This window comes from Balaenoptera ricei, chromosome 6 (assembly GCF_028023285.1).
Source record: "Balaenoptera ricei isolate mBalRic1 chromosome 6, mBalRic1.hap2, whole genome shotgun sequence".
Taxonomy (NCBI): Eukaryota; Metazoa; Chordata; class Mammalia; order Artiodactyla; family Balaenopteridae; genus Balaenoptera; species Balaenoptera ricei.
Window position 1 is genome coordinate 26,297,273 of NC_082644.1, and position 22,809 is coordinate 26,320,081.

General features: G+C 40.1%; 1 protein-coding gene and 1 pseudogene across 1 annotated transcript in view; one reads left to right on the top strand and one right to left on the bottom strand.

The window, feature by feature from the left end:
• Positions 1-6,656: 6,656 nt before the first annotated feature.
• On the bottom strand, positions 6,657-10,369 carry LOC132367741 (uncharacterized; annotated as a pseudogene).
• A 12,237-nt stretch (positions 10,370-22,606) lies between these two features.
• Positions 22,607-22,809, top strand: part of ZNF169 (zinc finger protein 169) — a 34,581-nt gene continuing 34,378 nt past the window's right edge. The window contains exon 1 of the mRNA XM_059924351.1: positions 22,607-22,802. Within this exon, the coding sequence (XP_059780334.1) occupies positions 22,770-22,802 (33 nt within the window). The 5' untranslated portion in view covers positions 22,607-22,769. The remainder of the gene's footprint in view (positions 22,803-22,809) is intronic.

Below are 22,809 nucleotides of genomic sequence, written 5' to 3' on the forward strand. Positions count from 1 at the left end.
CCAGCCTGAGTGAGCAAGAGAGCCTCAATCAGCTGCTGCTTTAACCCCCTCCTGTCTGGGTGGGGAAAAGATGCCTGAGGGCAACTTACACTCAGAGGCAGGGCTAAAACCAAAGCTGAACCCCAGGAGCTGTGCAAAAAAGAAGAGAAAGGGAAATTTCTCCCAGCAGCCTCAGGAGCAGCAGATTAAATCCCCACAATCAACTTGATAAACCTTGCATCTGTGCAATACTTGAATAGACAACGAATGTTCCCAAAATTGAGGCGGTGGACTTTGGGAGCAACTGTAGACTTGGGGTTTGCTTTCTGCATCTGATTTGTTTTTGGTTTTATGTTTATCTTAGTTCAGTTTTTAGTGCTTGTTATCACTGCTGGGTTTGTTTATTGGTTTGGTTGCTCTCTTCCTTATTTAAAAAATTTATTATTATTATTATATTTTTCCCTTTTTCTCTTTTTGTGAGTGTGTATGTGTATGTTTCTTTGTGTGACTTTGTCTGTTTAGGTTTGCTTTTACCATTTGTCCTAGGGTTCTGTCTGGGTTTTTTTTGTTTGTTTGTTTGTTTTCTCTTTTTATGAGTGTGTGTGTGTGTTTCTTTGTGTGATTTTTGTCTGTTTAGCTTTGCTTTTACCATTTTGTTTGGGATTATATCTGTTCGGTTTTTTCTTTCTTTCTTTCTTTTCTTCTGAGCCATGTGGCTGGCAGGGTCTTTGTCCTCTGGCCAGGTGTCGGGCCTGAGCCTCTGAGGTGGAAGAGCCGAGTCCAGGACACTGGACCACCAGAGATCTCCTAGCCCCAAGTAATATCAATCAGTGAGAGCTTTTACAGAGATCTCTATCTCAACACTAAGACCCAGCTCCACCCAACAGCCAGCAAGCTCCAGTGCTGGATACCCCATGCCAAACAACTAGCAAGACAGGAACACAACTTCACCTATTAGCAGAGAGGCTGCTGGAAGTCATACTAAGTTCACAGACACCCCAAAACACACCACCGGATGCAGCCCCAACCACCAGAAGGACAACATTCAGCCCAACCCACCAGAGCACAGGCACCAGCCCCCTCCACCAGGAAGCCTACACAAGCCACTGAACAAACCTCACTCACTGGGGTAGACGTCAAAAAAAAAAAAAAAAAGGGAACTACAAACTTACAGCCTGTGAAAAGGGGAACCAAACACAGCAAGTTAAACAAAATGAGAAGACAGAGAAATATGCAGCAGATGAAGGAGAAAGGTAAAAACCCACCAGACCAAACAAATGAAGAGGAAATAAGCAGTCTACCTAAAAAAGGATTCAGAGTAATGATAGTAAACATGATCAATATCTCGGAAGTAGAATGGAGAAAATACAAGAAATGTTTAACAAGGATGTAGAAGAACTAAAGAGCAAACAAACAATGATGAACAACAGAATAAATGAAATTAAAAATTCTCTAGAAGGAATCAATAGCAGAATAACTGAGGCAGAAGAACGGATAAATGACCTGGAAGGTAAAATAGTGAAAATAACTGCCACAGAGCAGAATAAAGAAAAAAGAATGAAAAGAATTGAGGACAGCCTCAGAGACGTCTGGGACAACATTAAATGCACCAGCATTTGAATTATAGGGGTCCCAGAAGAAGAGAAAAAGAAAGGGACTGAGGAAATATTTGAAGAGATTATAGTTGAAAACTTTCCTAATATGGGAAAGGACATAGTCAATCAAGTCCAGGAAGCACAGAGAGTCCCATACAGGATAAATCCAAGGAGAAACACGCCAAGACACATATTAATCAAACTATCAAAAATTAAACACAAAGAAAAAATATTAAAAGCAGCAAGGGAAAAGCAACAAACAACATACAAGGGAATCCCCATAAGGTTAACAGCTGACCTATCAGCAGAAACTGCAAGCCAGAAGGGAGTGGCAGGCCATATTTAAAGTGATGAAAGGGAAAAACCTACAACCAAGATTACTCTACCCAGCAAGGATCTCATTCAGATTCAATAGAGAAGTTAAAATATTTACAGACAAGCAAAAGTTAAGAGAATTCAACACCACCAAACCAGTTTTACAACAAATGCTAAAGGAACTTCTCTAAGCAAGAAACACAAGAGAAGGAAAAGACATACAAAAACAAAGCCAAAACAATTAAGAAAATGGTAATAGAACATACATATCGATAATTACCTTAAATGTACATGGATTAAATGCTCCAATCAAAAGACACAGACTGGCTGAATGGATACAAAAACAAGACCTGTATATATGCTGTCTACAAGAGACCCACTTCAGACCTAGGGACACATACAGACTGAAAGTGAGGGGATGGAAAAAGATATTCATGCAAATGGAAATCCAAAGAAAGCTGGAGTAGCAATACTCATAACAGACAAAGTAGCCTTTAAAATAAGGACTATAACAAGAGAAAAAGAAGGACACTACCTAATGATCACGGGATCAATCCAAGAAGAAGATATAACAATTGTAAATATGCACCCAACATAGGAGCACCTCAATACATAAGGCAAATGCTAACAGCCATAAAAGGGGAAATTGACAGTAACACAATCATAGTAGGGGACTTTAACACCCCACTTTCACCAATGGACAGATCATCCAAAATGAAAATAAATAAGGAAACACAAGCTTTAAATGATACATTAGACCAGATGGACTTAACTGATATTTATAGGACATTCCATCCCAAAACAACAGAATACACTTTCCTCTCAAGTGCTCATGGAACACTGTCCACGATACACTGTATCTTGGGTCACAAGTCAAGCCTTGGTAAATTTAAGAAAATTGAAAATTCCTGACCACAATGCTACGAGACTAGATACCAATTACAGGGAAAAAAAACTGTAAAAAAATACAACCACATAGAGGCTGAACAATATGTTACTAAATAACCAAGAGGTCAGTGAAGAAATCAAAGAGGAAGTCAAAAAATACCTAGAAATAAATGACAATGAAAACACGACAACCCAAAACCTATGGGATTCAGCAAAAGCAGTTCTAAGAGGGAAGTTTATAGCAATACAGTCCTACCTCAAGAACCAGAAATATCTCAAATAAACAACCTAACCTTCCACCTAAACCAATTAGAGCAAGAAGAACAAAAAAACCCCAAAGTTAGCAGAAGGAAAGAAATCATAAGATCAGATCAGAAACAAATGAAAAAGAAATGAAGGAAACAATAGCAAAGATCAATAAAACTAAAATCTGGTTCTTTGAGAAGATAAACAAAATTGATAAACCATTAGCCGGACTCATCAAGAAAAAAAAGGGAGAAGACTCAAATCTACAGAATTAGAAATGGAAAAGGAGAAGTAACAACTGACACTGCAGAAATACAAAGAATCATGGGAGATTACTACGGGCAACACTATGCCAATAAAATGGGCAACCTGGAAGAAATGGACAAATTCTTAGAAAAGCACAACCTTCCAAGACTGAACCAGGCAGAAATAGAAAATTTGAACAGACCAATCACAAGCACTGAAATTGAGACTGTGATTAAAAACCTTCCAAAAAACAAAAGCCCAGGACCAGATGGCTTCACAGGTGAATTCTATCAAACGTTTAGAGAAGAGCTAACTATCCTTCTCAAACTCTTCCAAAATATAGCAGAGGTAGGAACACTACCAAACTCATTCTACAAAGCCACCATCACCCTGATATCAAAGCCAGACAAAGATGTCACAAAAAAGGAAAACCACAGGACAATAGCACTGATGACCATAGATGCAAAAATCCTCAACAAAATACTGGTGAACAAAATCTAACAACACATTAAAAAGATCATACACCATGATCAAGTGGGGTTTATCCCAGGAATGCAAGGATTCTTCAATATATGCAAATCAGTCAATGTGATCCACCATATTAACAAATTGAAGAAGAAAAAACATATGATAATTTCAACACATGCAGAAAAAGCTTTTGACAAAATTCAACACCCATTTATGATAAAAACTCTCCAGAAAGTGGGCATAGAGGGAACCTACCTCAAATTAATAAAGGCCATATATGACAAACTCACAGCCAACATCATTGTCAATGGTGAAAAACTGAAAGCATTTCCTCTAAGATCAGGAACAAGACAAGGTTGCCCACTCTCACCACCATTATTCAGCATAGTTTTGCAAGTTTTAGCCACAGCAATCAGAGAAGGAAAAGAAATAAAAGGAATACAAATCAGAAAAAAGTAAAACTGTCACTGTTCGCAGATGACATGATATTATACATAGAGTATCCTAAAGATGCTACCAGAAAGCTACCAGAGCTAATCAATGAATCTGGTAATGTAGCAGGATACAAAATTAATGCACTGAAATCTCTTGCATTCCTATACACTATCGATGAAAAATCTGAAAGAGAAATTAAGGAAACACTCCCATTTACCACTGCAACAAAAAGAATAAAATACCTAGGAATAAATCTAGCTAAGGAGACAAAAGACCTGTATGCGGGAAACTGTAAGACTCTGATGAAAGAAATCAGATGATACAAACAGATGGAGAGATATACCATGTTCTTGGATTGGAAGAATCAATATTGGAAAATGACTATACTACCCAAAGAAGTCTACAGATTCAATGCAATCCCTATCAACTACCAATGGCATTTTTCACAGAACTAGAACAAAATTTTTTACAATTTGTATGGAAACACAAAAGTCCCCGAATAGCCAAAGCAATCTGGAGAAAGAAAAATGGAGCTGGAAGAATCAGGCTTCCTGACTTCAAACTATACTACAAAGCTACAGTAATCAAGACAGTATGGTACTGGCACAAAAACAGAAATATAGATCAATGGGACAGGATAGAAAGCCCAGAGATAAACCCACGCACATATGGTCACCTTATCTTTGATAAAGGAGGCAAGAATATACAATGGAGAAAAGACAGCCTCTTCAATAAGTGGTGCTGGGAAAATGGGACAGCTACATGTAAAAGAATGAAATTAGAGCATTCCCTCTAACATCATACACAAAAATAAACTCAAAGTGGATTAAAGAACTAAATGTAAGGCCAGACACTATAAAACTCTAGGAGGAAAACATAGGCAGAACACTCTTTTACATAAATCACAGCAAGATCCTTTCTGACTCACCTCCTAGAGAAATGGAAATAAAAACAAAAATAAACAAATGGGACCTAATGAAACTTAAAAGCTTATGCACAGCAAAGGAAACCATAAATAAGACAAAAAGACAACCCTCAGAATGGGAGAAATTATTTGCAAATGAAGCAACTGACAAAGGGTTAATCTTCAAAATATACAAGCAGCTCATGCAGCTCAACATAAAAAAAAAACAAACAACCCAATGCAAATATGGGCAGAAGACCTAAATAGACATTTCTCCAAAGAAGACATACAGATGGCCAACAAACACATGAAAGGATGCTCAACATCACTAGTCATTAGAGAAATGCAAATCAAAACCACAATGAGGTATCACCTCACATGGGTCAGAATGCCCATCATCAAAAAATCTACAAACAATAAATGCTGGAGAGGGTGTGGAGAAAAGGGAACTGTCCTGCACTGTTGGTGGGAATGTAAGTTGATACAGCCACTATGGAGAACAGTATGGAGGTTCCTTAAAAAACTAAAAATAGAACTACCCTATGACCCAGCAATCCCACTACTGGGCACATACCCTGAGAAAACTGTAATTCAAAAAGAGACATGTACCACAATGTTCACTGCAGCACTATCTACAATAGCCAGGACATGGAAGCAACCTAACTGTCCATCGACAGATGAATGCATAAAGAAGATGTGGCACGTATACACAATGGAATATTACTTAGCTATAAAAAAGAAATGAAATTGAGTTATTTGTGAGAGGTGGATGGACCTAGAGTCTGTCATACAGAGTGAAGTAAGCCAGAAAGAGAAAAACAAATATTGTATGCTAACACATATATATGGCATCCAGAAAAAAAATGGTTCTGATGAATTTACGGCCAGAACCAGAATAATAACACAGACATAGAGAATGGACTTGAGGACACAGAGTGGGAAGGGTACGTTGGGACGAAGTGAGAGAGTAGCACTGACATATATACACTACCAAATATAAAACAGGTAGCTAGTGGGAAGCAGCTGCATAGCACAGGGAGACCAGCTTAGTGCTTTGTTACCACCTAGAGGGATGGGATAGGGAGGGTGGGAGGGAGGCGCAAGAGGGAGGGGATATGGGGATATATGTATACATACAGCTTATTCACTTTTTTATACAGCAGGAACTAACCCAACATTGTAAAGCTATTATACTCCAATAAAGATGTTTAAGAAAAAACAAAAAGACACTATCTCAAAGGCATTTTTTTACAGTCCTTCCTGGTAATGCTATTAAATAATCCAGTCCATCCACAAATAGCTCCCCATAGCTGCTGTAGTGTCTTCTACCATATCATTCTATATTTATGCATGTGTGAGATAATAAGTGTTCTAAACATTCTTATTTTGATAACCTGAACCTGTTGTTACTTCTGGGCTCTTGTCCTCTCCAAGTTACACAGTAAAGCCCATGGCAAATGGGAAGAAGTTCAGTGTTGGTTCCTGCCTCATATCCCTTACTGTGCCACTGCCTCTTGGACCATAGTTTCCTCCACCGTAAGTTTCTCTTATGTTCCTACTGCCACCAAAATTTGCACTCTTCATTGGACCATAGATATAAGGTTGCTAATTATAATTTCTAAAAACATTCTAATTTCCACTTCCATAATTTTTTCCTGCATAGTTGTCATAATCACCTCTGTAGCCTCCCCACTACCCACCTCCGGCTGCCAGATCCAGATCCTCCACTATTATATCTTCATCTTCCTCCTTCATAACCTGTGCTACTTCTAAAATTGCCACCTCCAGATCTTCCTCCGTACCCATTATAGCTATCCCCAAATCCATGTCCTCTTCCATATCCATTAGATCCTACTCTAAACTTGCCTCATGATCCTGGTCCCCAAATTCACTGCCTCTGCACGAATCCCTCAAAGTCTCCTCTGCCACTCCTAGAACTTTGGACTTCCTGTGTTTCTTGTCTAGATAAAGCCTTTCTTACTTCTGACCACTGATGGTATGGTATTGCTGCAGTACAGTTTAATCCACATGATCATGGTTATCAAAAGTAGTAAACCCAGAACTTCCCTTGTGGTCAAGTGGTTAAGACTCTGCCCTTTCAAAGCGGGGGATGTGGGTTCAATCCCTGATCAGGGATCCCATGTGCCGCACAGTGCAGCCAAAAAAAAAAAAAGTAATAAACCCAATGCTTCTTTTCTTTCCAGACTGCCAATGCCTCCTTTCTTTCCACACTGCCTATCAGTAATTATCTCAAATGACATCAACTTTTCCATAGTCCTTGCAGTAATCTCTAAGCTGATGTTCTTTGGTATCTTCTTTAGTTCCACCAACAAACAGCTTCTTCAGTTACATGAGTGCCAGGTTTTCCAGATTCCTCTCTGGCTATGGCATATTTTGGCTCAATCACTCTTCCATCAATTGAATGAGATTTTGCAGCCATGGCAGCATCAACCTTAGCTATGGATGAAAAAGTTACAAAACCAAATACTCTTGAGTTTTGCTTGCAGGATCTCTCATTACCGCAGTCTGTAAGTTTTCCCCATGGCTCATAGTAGTTCCTCAAGCTTTCTTCTGTGGTTTCAAAGCTTAAGCCACCAATAATGTTTACAGAAATGTCCCTTTTCTCTCTCAACAGCAGACTCAGTCACTTCAGCTGGATTTCAGCCCAGACAGATGAGAGAGATGTCCACCAATGAGCATGAGCATACTTGTCCTGACACTGTTGTCTTGAGGCATTCTTTTCTTGATGGTCTCTGCTTCAGTGTAATGCATGCAGAGGCTTTCCATACCACAAGATGGTTTTCAAAATCATTTATATTTCATGTTAGATCTCTGATTTCTCTTTTTATATTTGTTTTGTGAGCTAGCTTAATTTCCCCAAATAACTATTTTTTCTCAAACTTTCCAAACTGAAGCTTTCCATCTTTCTCAATTTTCCTCCCTCTCTCCCTTCCATTTTATTGACTTTCCCTTTAGCTCCATTCAGCTGACTTGCATTACTGTCACACTGATTATTATAGTTTTATATTAAAATGCTAATAATAGAGCAAACTGGGTTTTATTATTTATCACCATTTTCTGATAAATATCATCAATATAGTCATCCAGATATATATTAGAATTACTTTGTGGTGTTGAAATATATGCAAATGTTACTTTAAGTGAATTTTATTAAATTTACTGCTCATTTTATGGGAAACCTTGAATCTAGTTTCAAAAGTTTTTTATATATATATTTCTGCATATACGATTCATGTAAAAATGAAAGTGACTTTTAAGATTTCTGAAACATATTTGACATACTTCTCCCCTAAATTTAACATAAAGATTCTCTCAATCAGGCATTTAGGCCTAATTTTGCCCCTGTCATTGAGGCAAAATTCTTGTGAGAATTCTTTACTCCACACCATGTGAATTATGAAGGTTTCCACTCTGTCTGGCAGGAACAGGCACTATTCCTGGCCCTATGTGAGCTCACGGTATTTCTCTCTAATCTTTTTCAGTTTCTTTCCTGGGGGTTGCACATGTGCACATTGGTTGGCACTCAACTGACACTTGAGGAAGAGGACCCTCCACTTGGATTTCCCTTCTCTGTCCTGTGATCTGAAATTTCTCTCCATCCAGTGATGTTCAAAGTCTCATCTGGTTTCTTACCTATTTCTCAGGGTTCATTGCTCTTCATTGTCTTATGTCCAATGTCTTCAAACCTGTCATTTCATATATTTTGTTTTTTTTTAAAGTTGATTTAGGCAAGAGGTTAAATCTGGTTCTCATTACTTCATTTTGAGTAAATAGGAAGTAATTTGAAAACACTTTCGTCAAATTCCTAGAAAAAGAGTATGTCTATTAATACTTTTTTATATAAATTTATTTTATTTATTTTGGCTGCATTGGGTCTTCGTTGCTGCACGCAGGCTTTCTCTAGTTGTGGCAAGCGGGAGATACTCTTCTTTGCTGTGCACGGGCTTCTCATTGTGGTGGCTTCTGTTGTTGCGGAGCACGGGCTCTAGGCACACGGGCTTCAGTAGCTGTGGCACGTGGGCTCAGTAGTTGTGGCACATGGGCCCTAGAGCACAGGTTCAGTAGTTGTGGCACACAGGCTTAGTTGCTCTGTGGCATGTGGGATCTTCCCAGACCAGGGTTCGAACTTGTGTCCCCTGCATTGGCAGACAGATTCTTAACTACTGCACCACCAGGGAAGCCCTGTTTATTAATACTTCGAAATGTTTCTAAGCTTCGTAGTCTGTTACATCTAATCAGCGATTTTTGTATTAGTAAAATAATTTTAATTTTAGTTATTGTAGCTTTAAATGTCTTCATGCTTAGTTTTTCCTCATTTTTTCTAATTATTGTTATTATTTTTAATAAACTTCAGAATATTTCCTCTTTAAAAAAGAAAAAATGCCAGGACCTTTGGCATATTTTAGAAGTTCATTCATTACGCGCTGTTATTTAAATATAAAAACACTAGGGTGAATCTGCAGTATGGAGGACAAGTACACATCCAGGTGACTAAAAACTAAGAGGACCCCACAAGTTAAAAAATAAAGATTTTAGTGCTCATCTGAACCACCCTTCTAATGTACCTGAAAGTCACTTTACTAGACTTATCTAATTTTCCACAATTTCTCCCAGAGCCCAAGTGGCTGTAATTACGGATCTTCAGCGCGGGTTCCAACGGAGCAGAGGTGAGGCGTACTGGAGCTGAACAACCGGGTCCAGTGGGGAAATGTGCCCGCGCCCCGGCGCATTGTGGGTAATGTAGTCCCGCGCCCACCAGTGATCTGGCGAGCACGGTCTTGAGCTTCGGAGCCTTCTGGATAGTGCTGCGTCGCGCCCCGGGGGCATTTTGGGTATTGTAGTCCCGCCCAGAGGTATTGTGGGTATCGCACTTCCGCTTCGCGCTGTTGTATTTCTGGACATTGTGACCATCTTTTAACGCTCGTGGTGAGCAAGCCAGCCTATGGCCGCTGACTCCCGGGGAAAGAGGGTTGGGAAAACTTGGCGAGGGCAGGCGGGGTTGGTCTGCCCTGTCCGCGGGTTCCTTGAGGTTTGATTGTTTTCCGGACGGGGTCGGACGCAGTCCGCCTAGTAGGGGTTGTGGGCTGGGGTCTCGGGTCTCGCGCTGTCCGGCGGTGCTGGGGAGCCAGCGTCCTGTCCCGGAGGGGTCTGGACTGGTGCAGGTGATTTGGGGGACATAAGTACCCCTCGTCCGGAGCAGACGTCTCCACTGCTGGGGCGCGCAGCTCGGGCATATTTCCTGTGTCTTAATTGGGGAGCGCGGCTCGGGCATCCTTTCTGGGTCTTAACTGGGGAGCGCGGCTGGGTGGTGCCAACCATGGTGATGGAGGCGCCGCTTGGCCCCGATGTCCCGGATTTTGGGGGAAGGACTGGCCTGGGGCAAACACTCAGACTTGCCTTGATTGGGGTGGGGAGGACGACTTGGGTCAGCGGCATCGGGGCCCGCAGGCTCCTGGGGGAGTTGGAAGGGCCTGGTGGGAGTCAGACATCCCCGGGTTTGCGTGGGGCGTCCTTGTGCCCAGATCTGCGACTCCAGAAGTTGTGTGGCTCCTCCGGCGCTGGGGCTCTTCCAGGAGCGTGGGGTGGAGCAAGTGGAGTGCAGCCCACGGGGCAGGGAAGAGAGGAGTGGGTGGTAAGACGTCCAGACTTAAGTTTTATTTTAAATTTTGCATTATGAAAACATTGTAAATATACACAGAAGTAGCCGTGAGGTCTCCTGGATTCATCGCGCAGATTCACCACTTATGAATGAGAGCCCTATCCTTTCTCCTGCAAATCTGCAACCTCAAGTGTGCGTCTCTTTGGGCATTGCCTTTCCCTCGGGGCCTATCCCAGGCCTGCTGTGGGAGCCCCGCCCTCCATAGGGAGAGTTCAAATCCAGGTCTGCCTCTTTCTCGTAGTCACTTTGAGCAAGGTACTGAACCTCCTGGGGCTGTTGGGAGTGTGGAAAGGGTAAAACGGGTGTCTGGTACATGCTAATATGACGTTCATTTCAATAACGTTCAATAACCCCCATAGGCACATAGAAGATTAATGTCATGCTGGATATCAGCATGACTTGAGAGAAGGCTTATTCTAAAACCCATACCCCAATTCTGTCCCTCGTATTGTCCTTCCCTTCCATACCTGGTTCTGATACCTTACTTTAGTGAAGTGCTCCCCAGCTGCAGGCATGGGGGTTTCCAGCCCGCTGTCTGTGCTGGGAGAGAATCCTGAGGCCAGAACCACTTCTGTTGTACCAGGTTTGCCCTGGAGCACTCTGCTCCCTCACATCCAGAGGGGACTGCCCGTTAGGGAGGAGAGAACTCCTAGGGGCCTGGCAGCCCTGCCTCAGATGGGTACCACTTCCTTGTTGTGTTCTTGTCTTTAGTCATAATGGAGGGTGTGTCCTTGATATCTTATGCCAAAGTCATAATCCCTTTGGGGCACAGCTGCAGGTGGTTTCCCAGGAAGCCAGGCTTGTTCTTGAAGGGGCACATTCCTGTGCCCTCATTCAGGGCTTTCCATCTTCTCGGGAGTTGCTCCTGCATTGTCCTGCATTGTTTCTCTCCATATACATTCACACTGTTGTATTCTCAGGGCCTTAGAGTGCTGCCAAAACAACTATGGTGAAAAGTACTGTTTAGTTAGCGGTAGTCCTGTGTTGGCAGTGTGCTTTCTATTCACTGCCATATTTTATTTTCTCGGTCACCTTGCACATTAGGTAGTTGAATTCTCATTTTCTAGAGAGCGAAATGGTGTAGTAGAGGATTAAGTAACTTTTACTTTGGAGCTAGCTGATCTTCTTTAACTTTCAAAGTTTTAATGAAAATTTAAAAGGAGCTGCTCTATTTTTCACGTTTGTCTCATACATCTAATGCTGATAAAGATAAAATATATGTTCATTTTCTCCTGATCATTGGTCTCAGCCCCTAACACTAATGGTGACATTAATGACACCAGCAGAAGGCTGGAATCAGACCAGTGTTTGAAGTCCGCATACCACCCACCCCTACCCCCACCCCCATAAAGATTTTTCTCCTTTCCTTTTTTGGGGGTATAGAAGGAGATGGAGTTATTACATTTAAAATTTATTATGAAAATTTTACAAATGCAGCCAAAAGTAGTGAGAATACTGAAAGAGCATCTTTGTACCCCTCACTCAGCTTCAGCAGTTGTTAACATTCTGCTCTTCTCTTTCTTTTAGTTTTCTCTATTGTAGTATTTTACAGCAAATCCCAGGTATTTTACCTGTGAATACTTCAGTGTGCATCGTTTTTGAATAAGGACTTTAAAGAAAACAACCTTTATACCCAATGGCGCACCCAACAAAATTAACCATAATTCCTTAATGTCATCTAATATTCAGCCTGTGTTCAGTTACCCCATTTGTCTCAAAATGCCTTGCTACAGTTTACATCCTACTCTCTTAACCCAATTAAGAGGCATGAACAGGGAACTATTTGGAATTCTGTCTTCTGATTCCCCCCTTCCCCTTTCTTTATACCCACTCTCGCTTTGCTGATCTTTGTTAATAGCAGGAGTCCACCTCTGGGCACTTACTCCTTGACCTCAGCGTTCTTCTTGCCTCCTTGTGTTTTACAGATTTTCCCACTAATCTGATGAGCTGTTAAATCCTGCCAATTCTTCTTCCCTTTCTCCTCTCCCCTCACCTTTGTGTTAGCTCAGCATAATTTGTCTTTCCCCATGTTCTAGTTTGTCTGTTAAAAAAGGAACCTCCCTTTGGGCTCTGAAGTTGGACTCTTAGGCTCCACTACCTATTGACTCTGTGACCTTGGATATTGCCTCTGTTCTGTGTGCCTCCCTTTTTCTTATCTGTAAAATGGGGTTGATAGCAATGTCAGGGTTGTTGTGAGGTGGAAATGTGCCTGTGCTTCTGAAGTGGTTAGGGTGCCTGGCGCACAGTGAGTGCTCAGGGAAAAGTGAATTGTGGTGATGATTATCATCAATTCTGAATTGCCCCCCCCAACACACCTTTTCAGAATTATCCTTTACTCTTCACTCTGGTTGGACTCTGTCTTACAGTCACATGGGAATATATTCTATTCCATGCCGTTGTATTCCTTCATGCCTTTTTTTTATTTTTTGAATTTTATTTATTTTTTTATACAGCAGGTTCTTAGTAGTTATCCATTTGAAACATATTAGTGTATATATGTCAATCCCAGTCTCCCAATTCATACCACCACCACCACCACCACCCCCGCCACTTTCCCCCCTTGGTGTCCATACGTTTGTTCTCTACATCTGTGTCTCAATTTCTGCCCTGCAAACTCGTTCATCTGTACCATTTTTCTAGGTTCCACATATATGTGTTAATATACGATATTTGTTTTTCTCTTTCTGACTTACTTCACTCTGTATGACAGTCTCTAGATCCATCCATGTCTCTACAAATGACTCAATTTCGTTCCTTTTTATGGCTGAGTAATATTCCATTGTATATATGTACCACATCTTCTTTATCCATTCGTCTGTCGATGGGCATTTAGGTTGCTTCCATGACCTGGCTATCGTAAATAGTGCTGCAATGAACATTGGGATGGATGCATGTGTCTTTTTGAATTATGGTTTTCTCTGGGTATATGCCAAGTAGTGGGATTGCTGGGTCATATGGTAATTCTATTTTTAGTTTTTTAAGGAACCTCCATACTGTTCTCCGTAGTGGCTGTATCAATTTACATTCCCACCAACAGTGCAGGAGGGTTCCCTTTTCTCCACACCCTCTCCAGCATTTGTTGTTTGTAGATTTTCTGATGATGCCCATTCTGACTGGTGTGAGGTGATACCTCACCGGAGTTTTGATTTGCATTTCTCTAATAAGAAGTGATGTTGAGCAGCTTTTCATGTGCTTCTTGGCCATCTGTATGTCTTCCTTGGAGAAATGTCTATTTAGGTCTTCTGCCCATTTTTGGATTGGGTTATTTGTTTTTTTAAATATCGAGCTGCATGAGCTGTTTATATGTTTTGGAGATTAATCCTTTGTCCGTTGATTCATTTGCAAATATTTTCTCCCATTCTGAGGGTTGTCTTTTTGTCTTGTTTGTAGTTTCTTTTGCTTTGCAAAAGCTTTTAAGTTTCATTAGGTCCCATTTGTTTATTTTTGTTTTTATTTCCATTACTCTAGGAGGTGGATCAAAAAAGATCTTGCTGTGATTGATGTCAAAGAGTGTTCTTCCTATGTTTTCCTCTAAGAGTTTTATAGTGTCCAGTCTTACATTTAGGTCTTTAATCCATTTTGAGTTTATTTTTCTGTATGGTGTTAGGGAGTGTTCTAATTTCATTCTTTTACATGTAGCTGTCCAGTTTCCCCAGCACCACTTATTGAAGAGACTATCTGTTCTCCATTGTATATCCTTGCCTCCTTTTTCATAGATTAGTTGACAATAGGTGCGTGAGTTTATCTCTGCGCTTTCTATCCTGTTCCATTGATCTATATTTCTGGTTTTGTGCCAGTACCATATTGTCTTGATGACTGTAGCTTTGTAGTATAGTCTGAAGTCAGGGAGTCTGATTCCTCCAGCTCCATTTTCTTCCTTCAAGACTGCTTTGGCTATTCGGGGTCTTTTGTGTCTCCATACAAATTTTAAGATGATTTGTTCTAGTTCCGTAAAAAATGCCGTTGGTAATTTGATAGGGATTGCATTGAATCTGTAGATTGTTTTTGGTAGTATAGTTATTTGCACAGTATTGATTCTTCCAATCCAAGACCATGGTATATCTCTCCATCTGTTGGTATCATCTTTAATTTCTTTCAACAGTGTCTTATAGTTTTCTGCATACAGGTCTTTTGTCTCCCTAGGTAGGTTTATTCCTAGGTATTTTATTCTTTTTGTTGCAATGGCAAATGGGAGTGTTTCCTTAATTTCTCCTTCAGATTTTTCATCATTAGTGTATAGGAATGCAAGAGATGTCTGTGCATTAATTTTGTATCCTGAAACTTTACCAAATTCATTGATGAGCTCTAGTAGTTTTCTGGTGGCATCTTTAGGATTCTCTATGTAGAGTATCATGTCATCTGCAAACAGTGACAGTTTTACTTCTTCTTTTCCAATTTGTATTCCTTTTATTTCTTTTTCTTCTCTGATTGCCGTGGCTAGGACTTCCAAAACTATGTTGAATAATAGTGGTGAGAGTGGGCATCCTTGTCTTGTTCCTGATCTTAGAGGAAATGCTTTCAGTTTTTCACCATTGAGAATGATGTTTGCTGTGGGTTTGTTGTATACGGCCTTTATTATGTTGAGGTAGGTTCCCTCTATGCCCACTTTCTGGAGAGTTTTTATCATAAATGGGTGTTGAATTTTGTCAAAAGCTTTTTCTGAATCTATTGAGATGATCATATGGTTTTTCTTCTTCAATTTGTTAATATGGTGTATCACATTGATTGATTTGCATATATTGAAGTATCCTTGCATCCCTGGGATAAATCCCACTTGATCATGGTGTATGATCCTTTTAATGTGTTGTTGGATTCTGCTTGCTAGTATTTTGTTGAGGATTTTTGCATCTATATTCGTCAGTGATATTGGTCTGTAATTTTCTTTTTTTGTAGTGTCTTTGTCTCATTTTGGTATCGGGGTGATGGTGGCCTCATAGGATGAGTTTGGGAATGTTCCTTCCTCTGCAATTTTTTTGGAAGAGTTTGAGAAGGATGGGTGTTAGCTCTTCTCTAAATGTTTGATAGAATTCACCTGTGAAGCCATCTGGTCCTTGGCTTTTGTTTGTTGGAAGATTTTTAATCACAGTTTCAATTTCATTACTTGTCATTGGTCTGTTCATATTTTCTCTTTCTTCCTGGTTCAGTCTTGGAAGGTTATACCTTTCTAAGAATTTGTCGATTTCTTCCAGGTTGTCCATTTTATTGGCATAGAGTTGCTTGTAGTCGCCTCTTAGGATGCTTTGTATTTCTGTGGTGTCTGTTGTAACTTCTCCTTTTTCATTTCTAATTTAATTGATTTGAGTCCTCTCCCTCTTTTTCTTGATGAGTCTGGCTAATGGTTTATCAATTTTGTTTATCTTCTCAAAGAACCAACTTTTAGTTTTATTGATCTTTGCTATTGTTTTCTTTGTTTCTTTTTCATTTATTTCTGCTCTGACGTTTATGATTTCTTTCCTTCTACTAACTTCGGGTTTTGTTTATTCTTCTTTCTCTAGTTCCTTTACGTGTAAGGTTAGGTTGTTTATTTAAGATTTTTCTTGTTTCTTGAGGTAGGCTTGTGTAGCTATAGACTTCCCTCTTAGAACTTCTTTTGCTGCATCCCATAGGTTTTGGATCATCGTGTTTTCATTGTCATTTGTCTCTAGGTGTTTTGTGATTTCCTCTTTGATTTCTTCAGTGATCTCTTGGTTATTTAGTAACGTATTGTTTAGCCTCCATGTGTTTGTGTTTTTTACGTTTTTTTCCCTGTAATTGATTTCTGATCTCATAGTGTTGTGGTCAGAAAAGATGCTTGATATGATTTCAATTTTCTTAAATTTACTGAGGCTTGATTTGTGACCCAAGATGTGATCTGTCCTGGAGAATGATCTGTGTGAACTTGAGAAGAAAGTGTAATCTGCAGTTTTTGGGTGCAATGTCCTATAAATATCAATTAACTCTTCACTCTCATTATTCTGAATTCTTTTTCTGGAAGGTTGCCTATCTCCACTTCATTTAGTTGTTTTTCTGGGGTTTTATCTTGTTCCTTCATCTGATGCATAGCCCTCTGCCTTTTCATCTTATCTATCTTTCTGTGAATGTGGTTTTTTTCCCACAGGCTGCAGGATTGTAGTTCTTGCTTCTGCTCTCTGCCCTCTGGTGGATGAGGCTATCTCAGAGGCTTGTGAAAGTTTCCTGATGGGAGGGACTCCATGGTGGGTAGAGCTGGTTGTTGCTCTGGTGGGCAGAGCTCAGTAAAACTTTAATCCACTTGTCTGCTGATGGGTGGGGCTGGGTTTCCTCCCTGTTGGTTGTTTGGCCTGAGGCGATCCAACACTGGAGCCTACCTGGGCTCTTTGGTGGGGCTAATGGCGGACTCTGGGAGGGCACATGCCAAGGAGTACTTCCGAGAACTGCTGCCAGTGTCCGTGTCCTCATGGTGAGACACAGCCACTGCCCGCCTCTGCAGGAGACCCTCCAACACTAGCAGGTAGGTCTGGTTCAGTCTCCTATGGGGTCACTGCTCCTTGCCCTGGGTCCCAATGCGCACACTCCTTTGTGTGTGCCCTCCAAGAGTGGAGTTTCTGTTTCCCCAGTCCTGTTGAAGTCCTGCAGTCAAATCCCGCTAGCCTTCAAAGTCTGATTCTCTAGGAATTCCTTCTCCCGTTGCTGGACCTCCAGCTTGGGAAACCTGACGTGGGGCTCAGAACCTTCACTCCAGTGCGTGGACTTCTGCGGCATAAGTGTTCTCCAGTTTGTGAGTCACCCACCCAGCAGTTATGGGATTTGATTTTTATTGTGATTGCTCCTCTCCTACCGTCTCATTGTGGCTTCTCCTTGTCTTTGGATGTGGGGTATCTTTTTTGGTGAGTCCCAGTGTCTTCCTGTCAATGATTGTTCAGCAGTTAGTTGTGATTCCGGTGCTCTTACAAGAGGGAGTGAGAGCATGTCCTTCTACTCTGCCATCTTGAGCCAATCTCTTCCTTCATGCCTTTATGCTTCACAAATTCACTCTTGTTATCTAAGTAGCTCAGATGTTTCTCCAGTACAAAGACTTCTCAGTGTTCTCTGGCAGAATTACTCCTATTGCTCCCTTTAGTCCCAGAGCACCTTATACATGAGGACTCCAGGGCTTGCATGGTACATCCTGTTTGTCCCACTGGTTTTGAGATGGTGCTTTGAGGGACGGGCACCTTGTCTGCTCCTCATGGGTCACTGATTGGCACCCAACTGTGAGGATATGAGGGGTTGTCCTTTCTGCCTGGAAAGGTTTGTAGGAGGAATGATGGAAACTCAAGTGGAAAAGGGGGTTAGGCTATTATTGGGGTAGACCGTGGGTGCCAAGACAATAGGTGTGGACCTTTTTTGTGGTCATTGGGACCCACTGCAGGGTTTTGAGCAGAGAAGGCTCATCATTTCTTCCTTCAGTTATTACCTCATCTCTGTTTTCTCCTTTATAATGGAAATCATCAAGACAGTTGTCTATGTTTGATAATCCAGTTTTTCTCTGCCCAATCTCTAATTAATTTCCAGCTATTTGGGATTTTTAAAAATAATTTATTGTTACTGATTTCTTATTCAATTCCATTCAAGTCAAAGAACCTTCATAGTGTTTTCCACAGTGCCTATACAGTGCACTAGGGTTCCAGTTTCTCCACATCCTCGCCAAAACTTGTTATTTTGTCTGTGTGTGTATGTTGTTTTTAGTTTTTTAAATAATGGCCATTTTAATGGGTAGAGGTGCTATCTGATTGTGGTATTGATTTGTATTTCCCTGATAATTTGTAATGCTTAGCGTCTTTTCATATGCTGTTGGCCATTGTATCTCTTCTTTGGAGAAATGTTTATTTAAGTCCTTAGTCCATTTTTTAGTCTGGATATATGTTTTTTGTTAGTGAGTTGGAGTTCTTTATATATTCGGGATATTAATCCTTTATCTGATACATGGTTTGCATCTATTTTCTCTCATTCCATAAATTGCCTTTTCACTTTGTTGTTTGTTCCCCTTGCTGCACAGAAGTTTTTAAGTTTAATGTAGTCTCATTTGTCTATTTTTGCTTTTGTTGCTTGTGCTTTTCGTGTTATATCCAAGAAATTATTGCCTGTTCCAATGTCATGAAGCTTTTCCCCTATGTTTCCTTCTAGGAGTTTTATAGTTTCAGGCCTGGGGTTTAGCAATTTTAATATTTGCAAATAATCGACCTTTGGCTTTTTAATTTTCTTTGGAGTTTCATTTATATTACTTTGATATTTTTTCCTCTTTATTATTTTCTTCTTTTTTTTCCTTTTCATTTCCTAGCTTCTTAAGGTGGGAGCTGGAGTTATTTTTTTAAATTAAAACTTTTCTGGTGTATTCATTTAAAGCTATAAGTTTCCCTTTAAGAACTGCCTTAGCTGCTGTATTTGTTGCTAGAATTGCCATAATAAAGCACCACAGACTGGGTGGCTTAAACGACAGAGATTGATTTTCTCTCAATTCTGGAGGCTAGAAGTTAAAGATCAAGCTGTTGACAGTGTTGGTTTCTTCTGAGGCCCTTCTTTGGCTTGTAGCTGGCTGTCTTCTCCCTGTTTACATGGGCTTCCCTCTGGACCTGTCTGTGTTCAAATTTCCTCTTATAAGGACACCAGTTATATTGGATTAGGGCCTACCCTAATAATGCCATTTTAACCTAATTATGTCTTTGAAGACCTATCTAAAAATACAATCACATTCTAAGGCACTGGAGGTTATGAATTCACATATGAATTTCATAGGGGACACAATACACCTGTAATAGATCTATATCACAAATTTGGTTAGTTGTCATACGTTTCGATATGTTGTGTTTATTAGAATCATTCAGTTAAAAGTATTTCTAAATGTCCCATGGAATTTTTTCTTTCATCCATATCTCCTTTAGACCAGTGTTGCTTTACTGATTCCTACTTTAATTCCATCTTGGGCAAAGAACATACTCTTTTTAAGTTTCAGTCCTTTGAAATTGGTGACTTGTTTTATATGCCTTGGAATTTCATTTTCCTTGTTAATATTCTTTGTGCCCCTTCTACACTTGCAGGGTTTAGCATTCTATAAATGTCAATTTGATCAATACTGCCTGATAGTATTTTTTAAACCTTCTGTTTTTCTTCTTTACTGTTAGTTTGCTTTTCCATTTACTGAGAAGTGTATCAAGTTTTTTTAACTGTGATTATGATTGTTTCTCTTTTCCACTCTGTCATTTTTTTCCTTCATGTATTTTTTCCAGTCTATGACTTGACTTTTTATTTTCTTGCCAGTATCTTTTGCAGAACAGAAGTCTTTTAATCCTAACAGAATCCACCTTATCAATATTTTTCTTTCATTGGTTGTGTTTTTGGTGTTATATCTGAAGAGACACTGCCAAGTCCCTGGTCACCTAAATTTTCTCCCATGTTATTTTCTAGGAGTTTTATAGTTTCATATTTTACCTTTAGCTCTGCTATCCATTTTTAAAAAATCAGTCAATTAAGTAATTAATTAATGGCTGTGTTGGGTCTTCGTTGCAGTGTGCAGGCTTCTTATGGTGGTGGCTTCTCTTGTTCTGGAGCACAGGCTCTAGGCACACAGGCTTCAGTAGTTGTGGCACACAGACTCAGTAGTTGTGGCTCACGGGCTCTAGAGTGCAGGCTCAGTAGTTGTCGCGCATGGGCTTAGTTGCTCCGCGGCATGTGGGATCTTCCTAGACCAGGGCTTGAACCTGTGTCTCCTGCATTGGCAGGAGGATTCTTAACCACTGCACCACCAGGGAAGTCCCTGCTATCCATTTTGAGTTAATTTTTGAGGAAGGTGTAAGGTCTGTGTATGTGTATGTTCACTTGTTCCAGTACTGCCCATTTATTGAAAAGATAGTCCTTTCTCCATTAAATTTTCCTTGCTCAGTTGACTTTATTTATGTGAGTCTATTTCTATGCTCTCTATTCTGTTCCATTGATCCATTTGTCTATTTTTTAAATTTATTTTTTGCCAATACCACACTTTCTTAATTCCTGTAGCTTTATAGTAAGTTGCAAAATCTGGTCAGGTCAGTCTTCTGACTTTGTTGTTCTTCAGTATTGTGTTGGCTCTTCTGGGCCCTTGCCTTTCCGTATAAACTTTAGAACCAGTTTGTTGATATCTTCAAAGTAACTTGCTGGGATTTTAATGGATTGAATGTATAGATCAAGTTGGGAAGAACTGACATCTTAACAATATCAGGTCTCCGTATCCATAATATGGACTATCCATTTTATTAGATCTTTGATTTTTTTTCAGCAGAGTTTTGTAGTTTTCCTCATACAGATCTTATACAAAATTTTAAAAGATTTATACCTAAGTATTTCATTTTTCTGGGTGCTAATGTTGTGTTGTTGATTTCAAAATCCATGTGTTCATGGCTGGTATAGGAAAGCAGTTGATTTTTGTATATTAACCTTGTATCCTGCAGCTTTGATATATCACTTGTTCTAGAAATTTCTTGTTGATTCTTTGGGATTTTCTGCATAGACAATCAGGTCATCTACAGACAAAGACAGTTTTATTTCTTCCTTCCCAATGAGTATACCTTTTATTTCCCTTTCTTATCTTCTTACATTAGCTTGGAATTCCAGCACGGTGTTGAATAGGAGTGGTGAAAGGTGACATTCTTGCCTTGTTTTTGATCTTAGTGGATAGCATCTAGTTTCTCAGCATTAAATATGATGTTAGTTGTAGATTTTGCACTTTTAATTTAAGCGTAGCCACAATTATTTGCAGAGAGTATTAGCACAGCCCATTTTTAGCCTAATCCTAACAAAATTAATATTGATTCTTTAATGTCATCTAATAGCTTATCAGTGTTCATATTTCCTTGATTGCCTCCAAAATGTCTAAACAAGGTCCACACATTGTATTTGATTGCTGTGTCACTTAAGTCTTCCTTTTATTCCATAAGACCTCCCTCTTTTTATGCTATTAACTTGTTGAAATCTTCATATTTTAAAAAAATTGCAAATTATGTCAGTTCACCCTCAGTACTTCAGCATCATTTCTTAATAATGACTTGTTTTTCTCTATATCCAGAATATCATGATCCTACCTAACAATATTCACAATAATTATCTAACATCATCTAATACCCAGTTCATTTGAATTGGCCTTCATAGTCCCCAAAATGTTTTTCAGTTCGTTTGTGCAGACTACTCAGTCAAGGCTAATAGATGACATCTGAAGAATGGTTTATCTCTTAAGTGGATTTGCATTAAGGACAATCTCTCCTCTTAAAAATTTTGTCATGAAATTGACTTGTTGAAGACCTAGGGTATTTTATGACTGCCCATTCTTAAATTTCAAGTCACATTTCAAATCTTGGGTATATAAGTGAAGAGGAAGGTGCCATACTCGGGATATTAACCCTTTATCTGATACATGGTTTGCATCTATTTTCTCTCATTCCATAAATTGCCTTTTCAATTTGTTGTTTGTTCCCCAGAACAGAGTCACAAAAAAACAGGCAATTCTCCCTCTCCTGCTTATGGTTTCTACCGTGCTTCAAGTCCCCCCGTCCCGTCCCCCAAATCTACATTCTGTCCTGAGCTGTGGTCTTTCTGTTTTGTATTTCCTAGGCCTTGTCCTTTGGCCTCAGGGCTGATGTGGATGGGGAGCTTCTATTTTCACTATGATAGGTCACTTTATTTCTCAATGTGAATGCTCACCTGTGGGCACTATGAGGCCCTTTCCTCTTAATAGAGTCCACACAGTGACTTAATAGAGTCTCATCCAGCTGCTGGGGCTGTGGACTTCATTTCCCAACTGGAGATTGGGACTAAACCTGCTGCTGGCCCAGCTCTGGGAGCCTTATTTACAGGACACTGGTTAAGAGTGGATGACTCTGATGCCCTCTGCAACCTGCCTTCCTTACCTCCTTCTTGCCTCTGCTGAACTGGGAGGCTGGATAGAAGGGTAGTTCTCCCAAGCACCCCCTCACTTCTCTTCTCTTTCCCCAGCTCTGCCTCTGCAACTTGACTCTTCTCTAGGAAGAGCACTCAGCAGACCAAGAATATGGCCCCAGGGCTCCTGACAACCAGGGATGAGGTGAGTC